The 17,546-nt window shown below is 42.8% G+C and overlaps 1 protein-coding gene across 6 annotated transcripts in view; it reads right to left on the reverse strand.

Annotated features, from left to right (window-relative positions):
• Nucleotides 1-10,186: 10,186 nt before the first annotated feature.
• Nucleotides 10,187-17,546, reverse strand: part of FBXO38 (F-box protein 38) — a 52,736-nt gene continuing 45,376 nt past the window's right edge. For all 6 annotated transcript variants that reach the window (XM_053300398.1, XM_053300393.1, XM_053300396.1 and 3 more), the window contains exons 19-22: nt 17,361-17,506; nt 13,792-13,895; nt 12,734-12,847; nt 10,187-11,843 (exon numbers count right to left, since the gene is read on the reverse strand). In XM_053300398.1, the coding sequence (XP_053156373.1) occupies nt 11,665-11,843; nt 12,734-12,847; nt 13,792-13,895; nt 17,361-17,506 (543 nt within the window). In that variant the 3' untranslated portion in view covers nt 10,187-11,664. The remainder of the gene's footprint in view (nt 11,844-12,733; nt 12,848-13,791; nt 13,896-17,360; nt 17,507-17,546) is intronic.

A 17,546-nucleotide genomic window follows, 5' to 3' on the forward strand; every position in this document is an offset into this window, starting at 1 on the left:
TGAATCACTTCCATTTGCATGTATAGTTCCTTCTGGTTGACTCCTTTCTTTCATTCACATCTAATAGTTGAGCCTCCAAACTGTTAGGTTCAATACCTGGAGATTGGAATGGAAGAAGTGGCCTGGCCCCTGTGACAGAAGATTTTAGCAGTGTGGAAGACGTTGGCTTGACCCTGAAACAGACATAGAAGGATGGGAAACCATGGCTGCCTGGGCCACCAAGGGGTGAGTAGAATGCACCGAGTCCTTTCTTGCAGTATTTTGTTCATGATCTTGGGAGGGAGGGAACAGGTAGTACAAGTGTTTCATCTGGGGCATCTGGAAATCATTTCCCATGAAGTTCTTCCCTGGAGGAGAAGAGTTTGAATTTATTGTTGTCCCGTGTTGCAAACAGGTCAATTGGTGGGGTTTCCCAGGTCTGAGAGATGTTTCAAAGAACCTCCAGATTTATCTCCAACTAGTGCTGCTGGGAGAGGTTTAAGTCCATGTTCAGGGCATCTGCCAGCATGTTGTCTGTGCCCTTGAAGTGTAGAGCAATTGGGTGCACATGGTAGTTTACGCACCATTCCCGCAACTATAGTGCTACGTTACAGAGGGACCAGTGGATTGTACCACCTTGGTGGTTGATGTAGGCAATTGCTGTTGTGTTGTCTAGGAGAACCTAGACAACTCAACCACTTGATTTTTCAACAGGGGTAGGGAGGATTTTAGGGCATGTAGCGCCAGTAGTTCCAGAAGGTTTATGTGCAGGGATTGTTGTTGCAGTGTCCATTTGCCTTGGGCATGGAACCCTCCACAGTGGGCTCCCCAGCCCTGTAGGGAGGCATCTGTTGTCACTGTGAGTGATGGGGTTGGAAGCTCTAAGGGCACACCCACGGAGAGGGAGTCCATCCTGGTCCACCACTGCAAGGATCATAGCACAGGTGGTGGAAGAGTCAGCCACATGTTCTGGCTGTTGGAATTCGGTCTGAATACTGATAGAAGCCAGCTTTGGAGCCTGTGCATTTGGAATTTTGAGTGAGTCACGGTAGATGAGCATGAGGCCATTAGACCTAGCAGTCTTTGCAGGGCTCGGGTTGTTTTTGTGTCAGGTTAAGAGTGAAGGAGGAGATCAGTTCTATGATCAACTGTCTCCTGTCCTCTGGAAAATATGTTCTCTTTGTCTCTGAGTGCAAAACTGCTACAAATGAACTGAATTCATTTTTGTGGTGTTAGGACCAATTTCTTCCAGTTGGGTCTTGTGGTTTCGCTCTTTGCTGCTGTCTTTGTTTTGGGTTGTATGGTCTCTTCAGGTTGTATTTCAAATACCTTTTGTAATCTCTTTTGTCAGATTATATAAATTAATATTTTTGCCTGCTGTAGAGCTTGTACTTTTGAGACTAAATCTGCTGTTGAAGGTTCAAAGTGAAAGTCCTCACCGTGTGGTAGGACCTTTCCAGTCTTTCATCAGTCTGTGTGCTGAACAAGCCTTCCTCCTCAAATAGCAGGTTATCAATTTTATCTTTCATGTCATTTTGAAGGGATGTTGACTGTAGCCAAGTATGACTAAGGGAGACAGCCCCCACGATTGTACAGGACTCTGTCTCGGTTAGGTGTTTGGCTGTGCTTGAAATGCTGGCTAGTGATATCAGCAGATTTGTTGAGGACTGCTTTAAATTTGTCATGGAACTCATCTGGAATATCTTTCATATCTTCTTTGAGATTATCCCAGACAGAGTAGTGGTATTTAGCCATGCAGGTCATGTAGTTGGCAATTTTAATGGCTAAACTAGATGTAGAATAAAATTGTCATCCCATAGTGTCCAGTTTCCTCCCTTCCTTATCTACTGGGGCTGAGTGTGTCTTGCCTGACCTGCTAACATCCCATTCATCCCTGGTGGCACAGTGGTAAAACTGCCGCCCTGTAACCAGAAGGTTACAAGTTCGATCCTGACCAGGGGCTCAAGGTTGACTCAGCCTTCCATCCTTCCGAGGTCGGTAAAATGAGTACCCAGAATGTTGGGGGCAATATGCTAAAATCATTGTAAACCGCTTAGAGAGCTCCGGCTATAGAGCGGTATATAAATGTAAGTGCTATTGCTATTGCTATTCAACCTCCAGCAAATTTGGAGAAGGATGCTTGAAGAGGAAAGGGCAGGAGTCCTTTGGGATTCTATAGATGCTTAGATGTTGCTGTGGAGGCCAATGGTGTAATCCCAAGATACTTTGGCAGAGTTGGCTAGAACTGGTAGCATCGGAAGAGATGCTGACGAACTGGCCATGAAGTCATAAACTGGGTCCTTGACTCCTTATGTTGGAGCTTTCAGTTCAAATCCCAATTCCTTTGCCATGTCACTTGTTTTCTGTAAGATTTGGTCTTCTGTGGAGGCAAACTGGAGGAAGGATTCGCTATAGTCTCATATGTGGAAGGGTCTGATGGATTCTCTGACTGAATGGATTCCCATTTGGAAGACAAGCTAGACTCATTTTCACCTTCAGAGTGCTCCTCTCGTCTGTATGGTGATTTCTCCAGTGCTGGAGAGTAGTGGACAATCTCTAGATCAGGGTAAGTGTGAGGAGTAGAAATGAGAGATGAGTGATTTCCTTATCAGAAGCTGCATCTGGAATCCTTGGCCTTTTGAAGGAAGAGTAAGTTGTAGAATGGTGCAAGTCCTCTCTCCCTGGCAGGTCTTTTTTTTGCAAGATCTCCCCTAAGTTTAATTGATTTCTACATTCTATAGTCATCACAATTATATGGTAGTTCAGGCAATGTATGATAGTAAGGATCTCTGTATTGTCAGAGACCTCTCATGTAGATGAGTCCAGGGCTCCTGGAGATCTCCAGTAAGTCCATAGGACAAGACATGGAGGAATAATGTGGAGCAGAGTGATTGTATCTTTCTCTCCAGGGGTAGGAAAGAGAATGAGTTGACCCCCTTACTGAGGATGCTGAAGGGGTTTTAGGAACTGGGACAGATTTAGGATCTTCATTATCTAGTCCATGTAGAGAAAAACCCTGGGAAGTAGAGCCTGATGGGGTGGTGGTAGTGGATCCCATCAGAGGAGGTTTTTTCTTGCAAAGTTGTGGATGCCTCTTTAGAAAAGAAGTTTCTTCCCTTACTGGAGTCTAAACGGATGATATGAACAGGAGACATGTCCAATGAAAAGTCTGTTCTGAGTGGTGACAGTGTCACTGATTTTGGCAATGTCGTCATGGAAATTTAAGTCAGTCCGACTATCGTCTGTGGTGTTGTAGCCATCACTGTCAAGTGATTTCTCAATAGGGAGGCAAAAGAAGTGTCAAGGTCAACCTGATGTCGGCAGCTGGTGTCAACATCGGCAATGTTCTCTATGTCAAGGGCTTGGTAGACTGCAGAGTGCTGTTACGCTCCAATGGTCCCCTTGTGCCGATGGCAAAGGGGTGTGCTGAGACACTTTCAATGCCAACATTGCTGCCAATGTCGATGGTTGAGTTGAGGTGTTGACAACATTGATAGATGGCAGTGCTTGGAGCTCAATGAGCCTGGTGAGTCCTTTCTTGCGATTCATTTTTTTTTAATGGTGTCTGCATCCATCGTCCTTACTTAGTGGCTCTGGTTTTTTTTGAAAGCTGAGTCTCCTTGTCCTACATCCAGGGGAAGGAGTTTGGGATCCAGATTTGGACAAATCCCCCAAAGTCTCCCTCGAGCCCAAGGGGAAATGGTCAGTCGATATTGATACCATCAATGTTGATGGAAGTGGTGACCTTGGTTATGGAGCTGGGGTTCGGAGTGTGGTTTCATATAGTGCAGCCTGGAGATGTAGTTTCCTGCTCTCTCGTTTGTTTTGAGAAAGCCAAACAAATCTTGCAGGACTGCACATTGTTTCCCCCCAAAGCAAATTAGGCACTCAGTGTGCCTGTCAAAAGGAAGGTAGTGTTCCCCTATAGGAGGCACACTTTAAAGCTACCATTAGAACATATGTCAAAACCTAGGGCGACAGAGAAAACAGAAAACAGACCATAGTTCAAAGCCAGAAAAGTCACTGATAGAGAATGAAGTCAGAACAGAGAAAACTGTCTGTAGTCAAAGCCAGAATAATGAAGCACAATGTTTTCTTCTTACAGGAATGGGAACAGAGCAAATCTTTCACAATGTAACAGCGGTCAAGAAGAAGAAGGTGCTCTCATGCGCAAACTGGTGAAACCGAAGAGCACCTCATTTCCAAGAGCTTGGAATTCTTCTGTGGGGCTTACTGTGCATTTGCAGAATGCAGGTTGTGAGGATACATGGATCACCTCAAAAATCCACTGTTCCTTTCCAACCCAAGGACAGCATCTCTCCAGTGCTACTTGCTGATGTCTACTGTGCGTATGTGTGCATAAACCCATTTGAGACATGCAACTATCTTATTCTTTTTTCTGTGTAAACCACAGGAAACTTTTGGTTGAAAAGCAGTATACAAAAATAATGATGCATTTTCTAATTTTTCCCCATGCATTTGCTTTGTAAACGAACATAGAAAATGTAGGAAGACTGAAATGGTATTTAGTCTAAACAGAAAGTTCTGTAAATAAAGACCAACAGGTAAGTATCTTCTGATATTACTGCATGTTCATCATGTGCTATTGAACATGCAGGCAGTATGTCAATCAATGGCAAATCTATGAATTTCAAACCCTTAATATATGTCAGTTTGCAATTAGTGCAGCATATTGCTTTAGGAACCATATCACTGCAACCTTTCTGCAAAAGGGAGAATGTTCAGTTCCTCAAAGTGAATTCCAGTCCATCTAGATGTGTCAAACTACGAACAGATATTTCATATTTACTGGATTTGTCCTAAGACCATGCATTTTGGGGAAATGATTCTTGACCTCCTGGATTCATTTTATATTTTACTGGAAATCTAGAAGTTCTTCTTGAGGATATAAAGATGATCATCTACCTTTTAAGAGCAGCAAGCCCTTTAAGATATAGATTTTATTATTTATTTAATGTATTTATTCGATGTCTATACTGCCCTTCCACAAATGGCTCGGGGCGGTTTACACAGAGAAATAATAAATAAATAAGATGGCTTATTTATCCATCAGAACCCCGAAGGGCTCACAATGGAACAACTTTGTTCACAGCCTGGTAGGGATGTGCCTGAATTGGTTCATTAGGGAAGCGCCAAACCAGTTTAGGCACCTGCATCCAAACTGTTTCAGCAGGGCAGAGATTGGTTCCTTTAAAAACCAGGTCCATACCTGCTCTCCACTGCCCCACTGCTTTTCTGGGCATGGCACTCATTTTCCAAAAGGCGACGCGCAGTTGCAGTGCTTTCTGGCAGCCATGTGTGCACAGATGCTGTGCACAGGTTGCTGGGAGCAGTGCTGCATTATTTTGAGGCTTTTTGGAAAGTGAGCACCACACCCAGAAATATAGTGGTAGGGTGGCAGCAGAGCAGGTAAGGACCTGCTTGCCTGGTTTTTAAATGCTGGTTCGGGCACATCTCTACAGCTTGGTTTCTGGAGGGTGTGGAAGTGATCTATATGGGATTACATTAACTATCATTAGGGCTAAAGGCAGGCAAGTGAACATCTGCTTTGAGAAACTGAGTATTTTCCTAATGCATTGGAACAAGAAGGTTCAAGATACTGTGCAAGCATATATTTTGCTTGGAAAAGCCTAAGAATTGCTGTTGCAGTAAAAAGAGGCTGATACTTTGCTATATAGAAAAGAATTGGATGTGTTAATGGATTATTACTATTATATTGCTTATCTTGTATCACTATTGAATAAAGAGAAGAGTTACTTTTAGCAAGTACCTCACTTCTGAACTGGAAGACCAAAGGGCAGGGCTGCACAACTTTGACATTCCTGTAGATGTTGGACTACAATTTCAACCATCCCAGACTACTGGTCAATATGGCTGGGGACAATGGGAGTGGTAGTCCAAAAACAACTGGGAGAGTTGATGTTGTGCAGCCCAGCCATAGGGCAACTGCACATCATATATGTTCTAAATGATGGTCTGGGAGGGTAACTGCATGTCCTGGGTATGCCTTGTGCTCTTTGCATACTTCTACTTAGCACCTATTACATCTTCAAACAAGTCAAACCTGCGAAAGCCCCGGGAAGTGATTGTACTAACATTGAGATTATATGCCAAAATTTGGATTGGTGGGTGTCTGTCCTAGCTTCCCTGTTTACATTCATAGGGAGTACTGCCAAAGTCCTCTCAGACTGGGGCGTAGCAATAGTCCCCATCTATAAAAAAGGGTGTCGAACTGATCCATCAAATTATAGACCCATAGGTTTACGAAGCATTATTGCAAAATTATATGCTAGACACACCTCTTCGCTAAGCTTATTGACTGGGTGGAAGCTCATAATGTTCTTGCTCCTGAACAAGTGGGCTTTTGCCAAGGGCAGTCCACTTCGGAGCAAGCATTCATATTACAGCATCTAGTAGAGAAATACTCCAGCAAGCCAGGCTCTGCCCTATATGCGGCATTCATAGACCTGAAAGCTGCTTTTGATTCGATCTCCAGAGATAGACTATGGGCAAAACTGCATGAGTTATCTCTGGATAAACACCTATTATTGCTGATTTATAGCTACATGAGAACTCCCGTTTAAGGGTCCGTTTGGGTGCACGGGGCCAAGTCTTGGCTGAAGTTCCCACTTCAGGGGTGAGGCAGGGCTGTATTCTGGCCCCTATTTTATTTAATCTGTCTGTCTGTCTACTGTTTCTATCATGAATATCCCCTCGATCCATTCTCCCAAACTGGCACATAAACATCTCACCATTTTGATGTATGCCGATGATATGGTCCTTATGTCCCTGACAGCTGTAGGCTTGAGACGGGCCCTTTCATTGCTTAGCTCCTACTGTGCTAATCGAAGTAAGAGCTTATCGAAGAGCTTATCGAAGTAAACTATCAAAAAACTAAAGTGTTAGTTTTTGCCAAGTGCCCCCAAACTCCCTATATGGTGAATGAATGGTCATCACTTGGAACAAGTCAAACTCTTTAAGTACCTTGGTGTGGTCTTTCATTTTTCGGGCCATTGTCAGGCACACTGAAATTACATTGTGCAGAACACTCAATCTTCAGCGCATTCAATTAGATCTTTCTATATTACAAAGGGGGCACTTTATATTCCAGCTGCTCTTAAATTATTTCGCGCCAAGGTTTATCCACAATTATTATATGGTTTCAGCTTGGCCCTTTTGGTAATTTTGTCACTCTGGAAGTTATCCAAACTAAATTCATTAGATCTATATTACAGCTTCCTAGATGTGTTCCTAATGCTGTCATTAGGCATGAGGTGGGCCTTGGCTCTCTGGAAGCAGAATATTGGAAATAAATTTTTGCATTTTGGCTGAAATTAGTCTTTTCCCAATCTGGATTTGCCCCCTTGGTATTAATTGATAATTTCAATTCTACTTGGAAGCAACTTGTTGGGTTTTCGCTAGAGATGGGCCTGGACCGGTCCAGAGGCCATTTAAAAAGCCTCCGGACCAGTCCAGACCTGGGCGGTTCGGTTCGGGTGGGGGGGGCTTCTTTAAGAGCGGCGGGAGGGCTTACTTACCCCTCCCGCCGCTTTCCTGCTCTTTCGCCGTAATCTCTAGATTAATTGGGGCGGCAGGACACCAGCTGCCCCCCCGCCCCCGGATTAGGGGCCAAATTGGCCCAAACTACTGCCGCCGCCGCCGACCACCCAACTGCCCAACACAAGGCCCTATTTCGGGCCAAGGTAGCCACAGGGGGCGACCTGATTAGGGGCCAAATTGGCAAAAACTACAACCGCCGCCGCCCGCCCGCCCGAGTCCTCACCATAAGAAGGCCCGCGTCAGTCGGGCCGATCAGGGCCCCACAATTCTAAAAGGAGAGGAGCTCGCAAACAGAGCTCCCCTCTCTGCAAAGTCTCAGCCTGAACTGGGGCTTTAGGCACAAAGGACGCCTGCACATCATATACGTTTTAAATGATGGTCTGGATAACTGCATGTCCTGGGCATGCCTTGTACTCTTTGCATACTTCTACTTAGCACCCATTACATCTTGTACACTAAATTTCTATTGTATATATGACCAAGCTACTTTGAGTAATTTCCCTCATGTCAGCCATATGGATAAAGTATGTGTGAATAGATTAGGTTAGATTAATTAGAATTAAGATAAATGAAAAAAAATTCTGTGTTTTTATCTCTAGAACTTGAATAAACCATTTAAACTCCCCTGCTTTGCTCTACTTAAAATTATGCATGGAGTGGAGAGGATGGATAGAGAGAAATTTTTCTCCCTCTCTCACAACACTAGAACCAGGGGTCACCCCATGAAACTGAAGGTCAAGAAATTTAGGACTGACAGGAGGAAGCACTTTTTCCACACAGTGCATAATTAATCTATGGAATTCTTTGCCATGGGATGTAGTGATGACCACCAGCTTGGATGGCTTTAAAAGGGGCTTAGACCGATTCATGGTGGACAGGTCTATCAATGGCTACTAGTCTGTTGGCTGTGGGCCACCTCCAGCCTCAGAGGCACGATGCCTCTTAATACCAGTAGCAGGGGAGCAAAAGCAGGAGAGAGGGCATGCACATACCTCTTTCCTGTGGGCTCCCCAGAGGCATCGGGTGGGCTTCTGTGTGAAACAAGATGCTGGACTAGATGGGTCTTGTGCCTGATCCAGCAGGGCTGTTCGTATCACTCTCCCCATACGCCAGGTGACTGGCATAATAAAATCAGCAGTTCTAAGCAAAATACCTGTGACTAAGAATAAGCAGAGAGACAGCAGGACAGCAAAATCTGAGCCATCCCCTCATGGTAATGGGGTCAGAAGGGAGCTACTGTACAAGTGTCTCGGTTGTGCTAAGAACTGCTAGTCCAGTCTCACAAAGTAGACCTTTGGGTTAAAGGTACTGTCAGTAGACCTTTTGGAACACATTACATGCAACCAGTGTTCCCTCTAACAGGGATTCCCAAATGTTGTTGACTACAACTCCCAGAACCCCCAAGCAAAAGTCAATATAGCTGGGGATTCTGGGAGTTGTAGTCAACAACATCTGGGAATCCCTGTTAGAGGGAACACTGCATGCAACCTGAAGGGATTCAAGACTTCACAACTAATAATCAAAGTTTTAGGCAGTTTAATGAAGAACTACTCTCTCTCAGCTCATTCATATCAGCGAAACCTTTTCGCTCTCAATCTTTAACATCACACTTTTCCAAGTTGTAAGCTTCTCATGCAAGTAGGGATCAAAGGCAAGCTGCTATCCTAATTCTAAACATGTGTCTAGCAGCAATTATTCTGGGGATATTCATGACCTGCCTTGGCAAATAGACTGGCCCCAATTGTCATTGAGCATTCTTAATATGAGTCATTGAGCATTCTTAATATGAGGTTCACTTACTTATAGGCTACTTTGGGACTTGAGAGGCATGGGTACTACACCAGTAATGTCTTATAATAGTGTCTCAGGTCCAAGAAATAAAAACCTGCTTCCTCATCTGGAAGTTGCCATTTACCCTTTTCCCCCAGTGTGCAAGTTATAGCAAAAATGGAGTCGTGTGCAGGGACGAGACCCCTATGTATGTATTCATACACTCACCTAAAAGGGATGTGCATGGAACCAGTTTCGTGCACTCCTGGAAGGGTGGGGTTCCGTGAAAGGGGCAGGGGAGGCACTGCCTACCTGCCAGCCCCCACCCCACTGTTCTTTCCCCATGCCAGAAAAGGAGCGCCGTACCAGTTCTGTGCACATCCCTATCATCTAATGCTTACACACTTATTTGCTTTAGTTTAAAAAAAAATGCAAGTAGTTTCCTTAAGTACTGAATCCTGTAACGCCAGAGAATGCACAACCTTGAGTGTATGCCCTTCACTCCTACCATTTAGTTACACTAATTAATGTATAAAATATAGTTATTACTTCAGACTGTCACCCAAAGCAGAGAGAAGAGCTCTCTAGAGACACAAATAATGGGAAAACATGATGGAAGTCAAATCATTCGCTGTTTCTATCTGCTAAAAAAAAATATTCAATCATTAGCCACTGGACCTTTTTATTTGAACCTTGATTATTTAAAAACTCCTTTGTCAATATATAACTCCTTATCACTAGCACAATATATAACTCCTTATCACTAGCATTCTTGTCTACGCAAATATGTGATTACAGAAGCATTTTGGATATCTCAATGCTATTGAGACAAAAAGAGATGTACTATACTATAATATCCATCTTCTGGGATTACAACATCCCAAATTACTTTTATTCACAGAATAGCACAACAATGGGATAGAAATGCATTTCCCATCACACTTTTTTTGGTTTTCATTTATAGCAACACACACACCTAGCCAATACAGTTGATAAAAAAATTGCTCATAGCCATGAACATAAAAATACGAATTAAATCAGTTGAGGTGTTAAATGGATTCAGTGTAGCAAATTAACATGACTCACCTGAACCAAGTATCCCAACTATATGATCTATTACCAAACCAAGAAACTGTGTAATAATTGCTGGCATCCAATGCTACTAAATTTATTTCACTGCTGTGGTTTTAGATAGAAAAAGCTACTACATGGTGATTGCCATTATTTAATCTATATATCCCAATCTTAATTTATCTTTTATTAGCTATTCATGATTATGACTTCACAATCCTAGGAACAGAGTCCTCTAACAAGCACTGTGCAGATCAGACTTGTGAAAACAAAAGGATAACTGTGAATTCAGGCAGAAGTAACATGAGCAGCCCCACATGGAAAACAAGTGGACCGACTTTATCTTGAATGGTTTAGGGATGTGCATGAACATTTCGGCAGGGAGCAGTACGTTTAAGCATGAAGCAGTTCCTTACCTGCTGCTCCACTGCTCAAAAGTCTGTGCGTGGCCGCAAGGCAATACCCAGCAGCCTGCGCATGATGGCGGGATGCTCATGGCTGCCTATTAGATGCGCCAAATCATTTTGTGAACATCTCTAGAATTTTTCATAATGTACTTGCATATTTTTTAGAGGACACTATACTCCAGAAAGAAGAAACAGTGACAACTTATTTTTAAATGTATTGCTTTTTATTAAGCTTGTACACACTTTATATTAAATTCTGAAATCTGATTGGTCTTAATTTGCATTCTTTATTTATATAAAGAATAAATCATTGGCTGTTTTTTTTTTAAATAGGTCACTTGCATGGCTGCTCTTCCCACTTCTGTCATTCTTCACTGCTTAAGTTCATCCAATTTAGTTCCCTTTGAAAAACGCACATGACTCAAAGACTGTTCAACAGATTTACTCGGACTGAAGGCACAGATTAAAAAAGACTCCTGAACATAGCATGTGGGGCTTTGCTTGTGGCAAACAAAAATACTGCTATGAATCATATGGGCTAAGAAATACAAACTTTTTCTCCCTTGCCATAATTAGTTGCCTTCATTAAAATGGAACTTAAATTAAATGTCATTATATAAACATATGAAATAAAGTCAACTTTAGGAAGATTCTTTTCCGATGCAGAGTCCTCAGCATACAACGCAACTTTTCATTATACATGAACTACAAACGCTATTCCAGTAGGCATTGGGGCAATAGCGAAGCACACAAGTTCCAAGACTCCTCAGTGCACTAAAACAGTGGAAGGAACCCACTTGTTTTCTTTGCTGGCAAGGCCAGTCAAAAGGTAGGAAAGGCTGGAAGCCTGATCCATTCAGATGTAATCATCCTCTACTGGCTCCCCATTAACATCGCAGTAATGGATGAAGATAGCTACCACCCGCTGAAATACTCCTTTCTTCATCTGACGGAGCTCAGAGATCTCCTCGCCAATTGTTTCCATGCAGATGTCTGCTGACAACTGTCCTTTCCTCCGGGGAGCATAAATTGTAGCTAAAAATATAAAAAGGAAGAACAGTAGCAAGAGGAATTCCCACTGGATTATACACTGGGGATTTAAAGTAAATAACAAACTTTATTCTTGGTCATATCAATCAAACATTCAGATCTATGTTAATACAGAGAGATTTTAAAATACAGAAATTCCATTGAAAAAACCAGCCTACCTGTCCATATTATTGGCTTTAAAAAATCCTTCCCTTAATTTAAAGCAGATGTCGCAAGCAAGCTGTATAATGGTCCTCAACTTTGGTCCCAGCAAATACTGCTACTGCCTTATACTACTCTTTGTCGTTTTGATTTTATTTCCCTCTTTCAAACTACCAAAAAACCCTTTCCCATTACTTTCAGGAAATATGGCAAAGTAAAATTTTACTTTTTTTTTTTTTTAAATAAAGCAATATTTATATGCACATTCTCTGAAACACTGGCACCCAAAGCAGCCATCAGATGCTAAAAACAAGACTTAAATTTGAACTGGAACACTAATCAATGTACTATCTAAACATGTAAAGCTGATACAAATCACAGAACACTGACATAAAATCACCACTTCGGCTGCCAAAAGATATTAACAGAACTCATTCAAGAGTCAGCAAGTTCCCTTGTACACAAAGATATCTTAACCTAAAACTACACAGCAGCAAAGTCACCCCATGAGCCTCACAATGAACAAGCGGCTGAGCAAGCAGCTACTGTAGTTCTCCCCATGGAGGTGACTGGGGAAAACAGTGGCAGCATTGTTTGGACATCCACTCATTCAGAGGGGCGGCAAAGGTTGTTTAGGAGTCCGCAGCAGCCCTGGGACAGATCGTTACACCTCCACAACACTGTGCATCATGTAAGCCACTCTCTATTAAAAAATAAGATTTACATCCACTTACTTTTTTCATCATCCTCAAAGTCGTATCTGGCATAGCCATTAGGCTCTGCTGTTCTGAGTGACCTCAACCAAGGGAAATCAGTAATCATGGAGTAGGGGGCACCATCAACAACACCTACAATAGTAACAATCAGAGAAAATAAGGACCTAAATGTGCTTCCTTTTTAGCTGTAATCCTCTTTCCTCATCCACAATTGCATTAAAATCCTTATGAACATGCCTGTACAAAAAACAAAAGCCCCAGGCAGATGCTTGATTGGAAAATGTTCTCATGGGGTGGGGGGAGTCAGTGATTGTACCCAGTGGCTCTTCCCCCTTGCACACCCAACGTCCACACATTATAGGCCATTATATGGCCTGCACATGAAAGCTCCCATTAGGCAATTAGTACCCTGCATTTGTATAGCTTTCTTGTTAGGCCACTATGCAGGCATCACCTCTAAAACTTGTAGCGCCTGGGAATACAGAGGAAATGGGACGAATGATCATGATTCCTTCCTCCACATGCATAAAACCTATTTCTTGTCAATTACCTGCAGAGTACTAAAGAAAGCTTCTTTAGGGAGTCAACACACAACACTTGTGTAACTCCAAGTTATTTTTGCACCCACACCAAAATCTCTCTTCTGACAGACAATGCATCTCTCTCTAAAGCCTTAGTCACATGTTACGTTCAACACACATACTGTGTACAAGTGTAAGTATGTACAGATCTGTAAACATGTAGATATTCATGTTACATTCCACAACAGTATGGTAGTACACTTCCTATCTGCATTTAGGCAGACTTGTAGCCATGTTCATTTTAAAAATGAACACATGTATAGTCACTCACACAAGAACATGTACATGTGTACAGACATCTGTATGCATATACAGCATAACATCTGGATAGGGTTTAAGTGTCTACAGCTATATACACTTTCATACTAGTTTATTTCCAAGTGAAAAGTCAGAAGGTACATTTTTTTGCTAACTCAGTATCTAACTTCTCGACAAAACGAATAGTTTTCTTGAGAAGTATATACATAGTTCTTTTCTAGCTCTCCAGAGTCTTACCTTCTAGAGTATAAATGTCTCTTCCCCAGGGGTACTTTGTATATTTTTTCAAGTCATCTTCTGTTCTCGTGGCTTCGGGGAAAAACTCATATTTAATGAGCTCTCTGAAGGACAAAAGAAAAAAGTATCACATTAATGGGAAATCTATAAAAAATTCACCCTGGAAAGTTGTGTTTACAGAATACAGGGACAACATTTCCTCAATTTAGATCAAATCTGCATTCCACGAGCTCACAAAGAAGGCCCCACACAGCCGAGGACTAGACTAAATCACTTAGATTCACACAATATACAAAAATGATAAGCACTCTTGATGTTGGAAGGGACAGCACTGAAACCATTCTCAAAAATTATCCTCAAGCTATATACAGTAAATTCTCACTATATATGGATCCAGCATCCACGGTTCCACGTATCCACAGTCAGGTAACTGACACCTGACCTTGGCATATGTGTGTGTGTGGGGGGGGGGGGGGCGGGAACCAGCAAGAAACATGTTAATTCCACATATCCATGGGTCGTGTAGCTGGAAATGACCTCTGAGCTTTCCGGCTGCCATTTTGTGGAGAAGAGCCATTTTGTGGCTTGTTTGTTAAAATGAAACCACCATAATCTTTCATGGAATTTCACTAATTTGGGACTGTGGGTAGGGGGCATCCTTGGACTCCTGAAGGCCCACAGAGCATGGTAGGGCACTTTATTTAGCCTATTTACATGTTTTTGGTGCCATCTTGCTTAAAAAAAAATAAAATCTGGGAACCTAAACCCAGATCCCATGGACTCAATGCCTCATTATCCAGGGTTTTGTTATGCATGGTAATAGGCAGAAACAGAACCCCTGGAGATAATGAGGTCCTCTTGTATGGGTGAACTCTGTTATATGTGGGGGTTCCGTTCTGTGGGGAACCACAGATAGCAGAGCCACGGATAACAGGGCATTAAAATCAATGGGATGGGGGAGCGGCTTAAGTTCCTGGGAGCTGGAAAATGGTGGGGGGTGCCCTACCATGCTCCATGGGTCTCCAGCTGTCCAGGAATCCCCCCCCCCAATCCCAAATTCCCCATTTTCCCACAAGCGGTCATGGGAAGAAATGAGTTAAAAAAACAAAAAACAAATTAGCCATAAAATGGCTCCTCTTTACAAAACAGAGGCCGTAAATAACCTCTGAGGTACAGTGGGTATAGGAAAGAATCACCCCCTTTGATAGACCTTAAATTCTGGTTCCCTTACATCCTGAAATGAAAACACAAAGAAAATTCCCTTCACCAGCTGTACTTATCCAATGCAACCTATAACATCCAACTGAAAAACATCACAATTACAGTCCAGAAAAAGTGTCAGAAATAAAAAACAAGAATTACTGAGATTGAAAAAGGATCACCCCCCCCAATGTCAATATTCTGTTGAACCACCTTTTGCTTTAATAACAGCCTTGAGTCTGTTGGGATACTTCTCTATCAACCTTGCACATCTAGACGGAGCAATATTTGCCCACTCCTCCATACAGAACTGTTCAAGTTCGGTCACATTGGATGGTAGGTGTTGGTGGACTGCTATCCTCCCTGGATCCGGTCGGCCCTCCAAACTGGATGGAAGAGCAAGGAGGAAACTGGTAAGAGAGGTTACCAAGAGGCCAATGGCCACTCTGAAGGAGTTAAAGGACTTCATGGCAAAGAGTGGTTGTTCTGTGCATGTGACAACAATTTCACGAGCGCTGCACAGATGTGGCTTGTTCGGGAGGGTCGCAAGGAGAAAGCCACTTCTCAAGCTCGTTTGAGCTTTGCCAGAAGGCACCTTGAAGATTCTGATGCCAAATGGAAAAAGGTCTTATGGTCAGATGAGACCAAGATTGAACTATTTGGCCTCAACACCAAACAGTACACCTGGTGTAAATCCAACGCAGCTCACCATCCACAACACACCATACCTACAGTGAAGCATGGAGGTGGCAGCATCCTGTTGTGGGGGTGTTTCTCTGCCTTGGGGACTGGGGCTCTCGTTGGGGTAGAAGGAAAAATGGATGGGGCAAAATACCGTCAGATTCTCGAAGAAAACCTGCTACCCTCTGCCAGACAGTTGAGGATGGGCAGAAGATTCACCTTTCAACATGACAACGATCCGAAGAACACAGCAAAATTGACCACACAGTGGCTGAAGGAGAAAAAAGTGAACGTCCTCATGTGGCCCAGTCAGAGCCCAGACCTAAATCCCATAGAAAATCTGTGGAGAGATTTGAAGATAGCAGTCCACCAACACCTACCATCCAATGTGACCGAACTTGAACAGTTCTGTATGGAGGAGTGGGCAAATATTGCTCCGTCTAGATGTGCAAGGTTGATAGAGAAGTATCCCAACAGACTCAAGGCTGTTCTTAAAGCAAAAGGTGGTTCAACAAAATATTGACATTGAGGGGGTGATCCTTTTTCAATCTCAGTAATTCTTGTTTTTTATTTCTGACACTTTTTCTGGACTGTAATTGTGATGTTTTTCAGTTGGATGTTATTTATAGGTTGCATTGGATAAGTACAGCTGGTGAAGGGAATTTTCTTTGTGTTTTCATTTCAGGATGTAAGGGAACCAGAATTTAAGGTCTATCAAAGGGGGTGATTCTTTCCTATACCCACTGTAATTTCTGGCCACTGAGGAACTGCAGATACATGACTTTTAACCCTTTTGTATCTGTGGATAATGAGGTTGGGTGTTAATTAGGCAAATAAATAGGGAGGTCCACCTGTAACCATATCAGTATCACCTTGAGTCAAAGAAAATAAACAAGTTCAGGGTTGCAGAATAGACTATCAATGGAGACTTTTAAGAGCCATATTAATCATCAGAATAGGTATAAATACTACCACATTTCAAACAGAGCTGAGGAACAGGGCATATTGGATACATCAGATTGCCACAATGTTGCTCACATTTTCTACTAATCAAAGTATCCTTAGAGTAACAGCAGGCCAGGCAGCTTGGCAAATTTGACAGACCAGCACGTTAGTCTTAACACTTGGGCAGCAAATCTGCTTGGAATGCAAGTAAGTTCAGTAAATCTGGAGTCACAACAGCTCTTTGATGAAAGGATGTGCATGAACAGCAGTTCGTGCACTCGTTCAGCTCCACGGAAAGGCATACAGGGACAGGGATCTTTATTTTAAAGGAAAGGAGCCCCTTACTTGCTCTCCGCTATGCAGCTTCCTGCTGCAGCAGTGCTTCTCCCAAGAACCCGTGCACAATGCCAGCATGTACATGGAATCCACACATGTGCAGGCATGATTCAGCATGCTGTTGCTAGCCATGTAAATTATGCCTGTGGATGCCATGTGCGTGTCTGCTCCACACGTGGGTTTTGGGAAGAAGTGCTGCATGCAGCAGCAGGAAGCTGCATGCAGCAGCAAGCAGGTAAAGGCCTGCTCTCACTCACTCTTTTTTTTTAAAAAAAGATGATGCTCCCTGCTCCTCTCTGCCACACTGACCCAGTGCACCTCAGTTTGTGCACATCCCTACCTTGACCTGCATATCTGAGCTATCTATATAATCCATTACAGATCTATTGATAAAGTGACAGACTTACTGATTAATATTTGCTATTGTGTCCATCCAGCTACGAATGCGCACCTTGTTGCGAACATTTGGAGGATTGCTGAATTCATGAATTATACAGATGTGGTATGGGTAAGGGCCACTAAATATCTTTTGTTCTAGAGTCAGTGTGTCAACCTGTGCAAAAAAGAAGACAGAGTAGCTTGTAACCAAGGGA

Source organism: Hemicordylus capensis, chromosome 2, assembly GCF_027244095.1.
Source record: "Hemicordylus capensis ecotype Gifberg chromosome 2, rHemCap1.1.pri, whole genome shotgun sequence".
NCBI lineage: Eukaryota > Metazoa > Chordata > Lepidosauria > Squamata > Cordylidae > Hemicordylus > Hemicordylus capensis.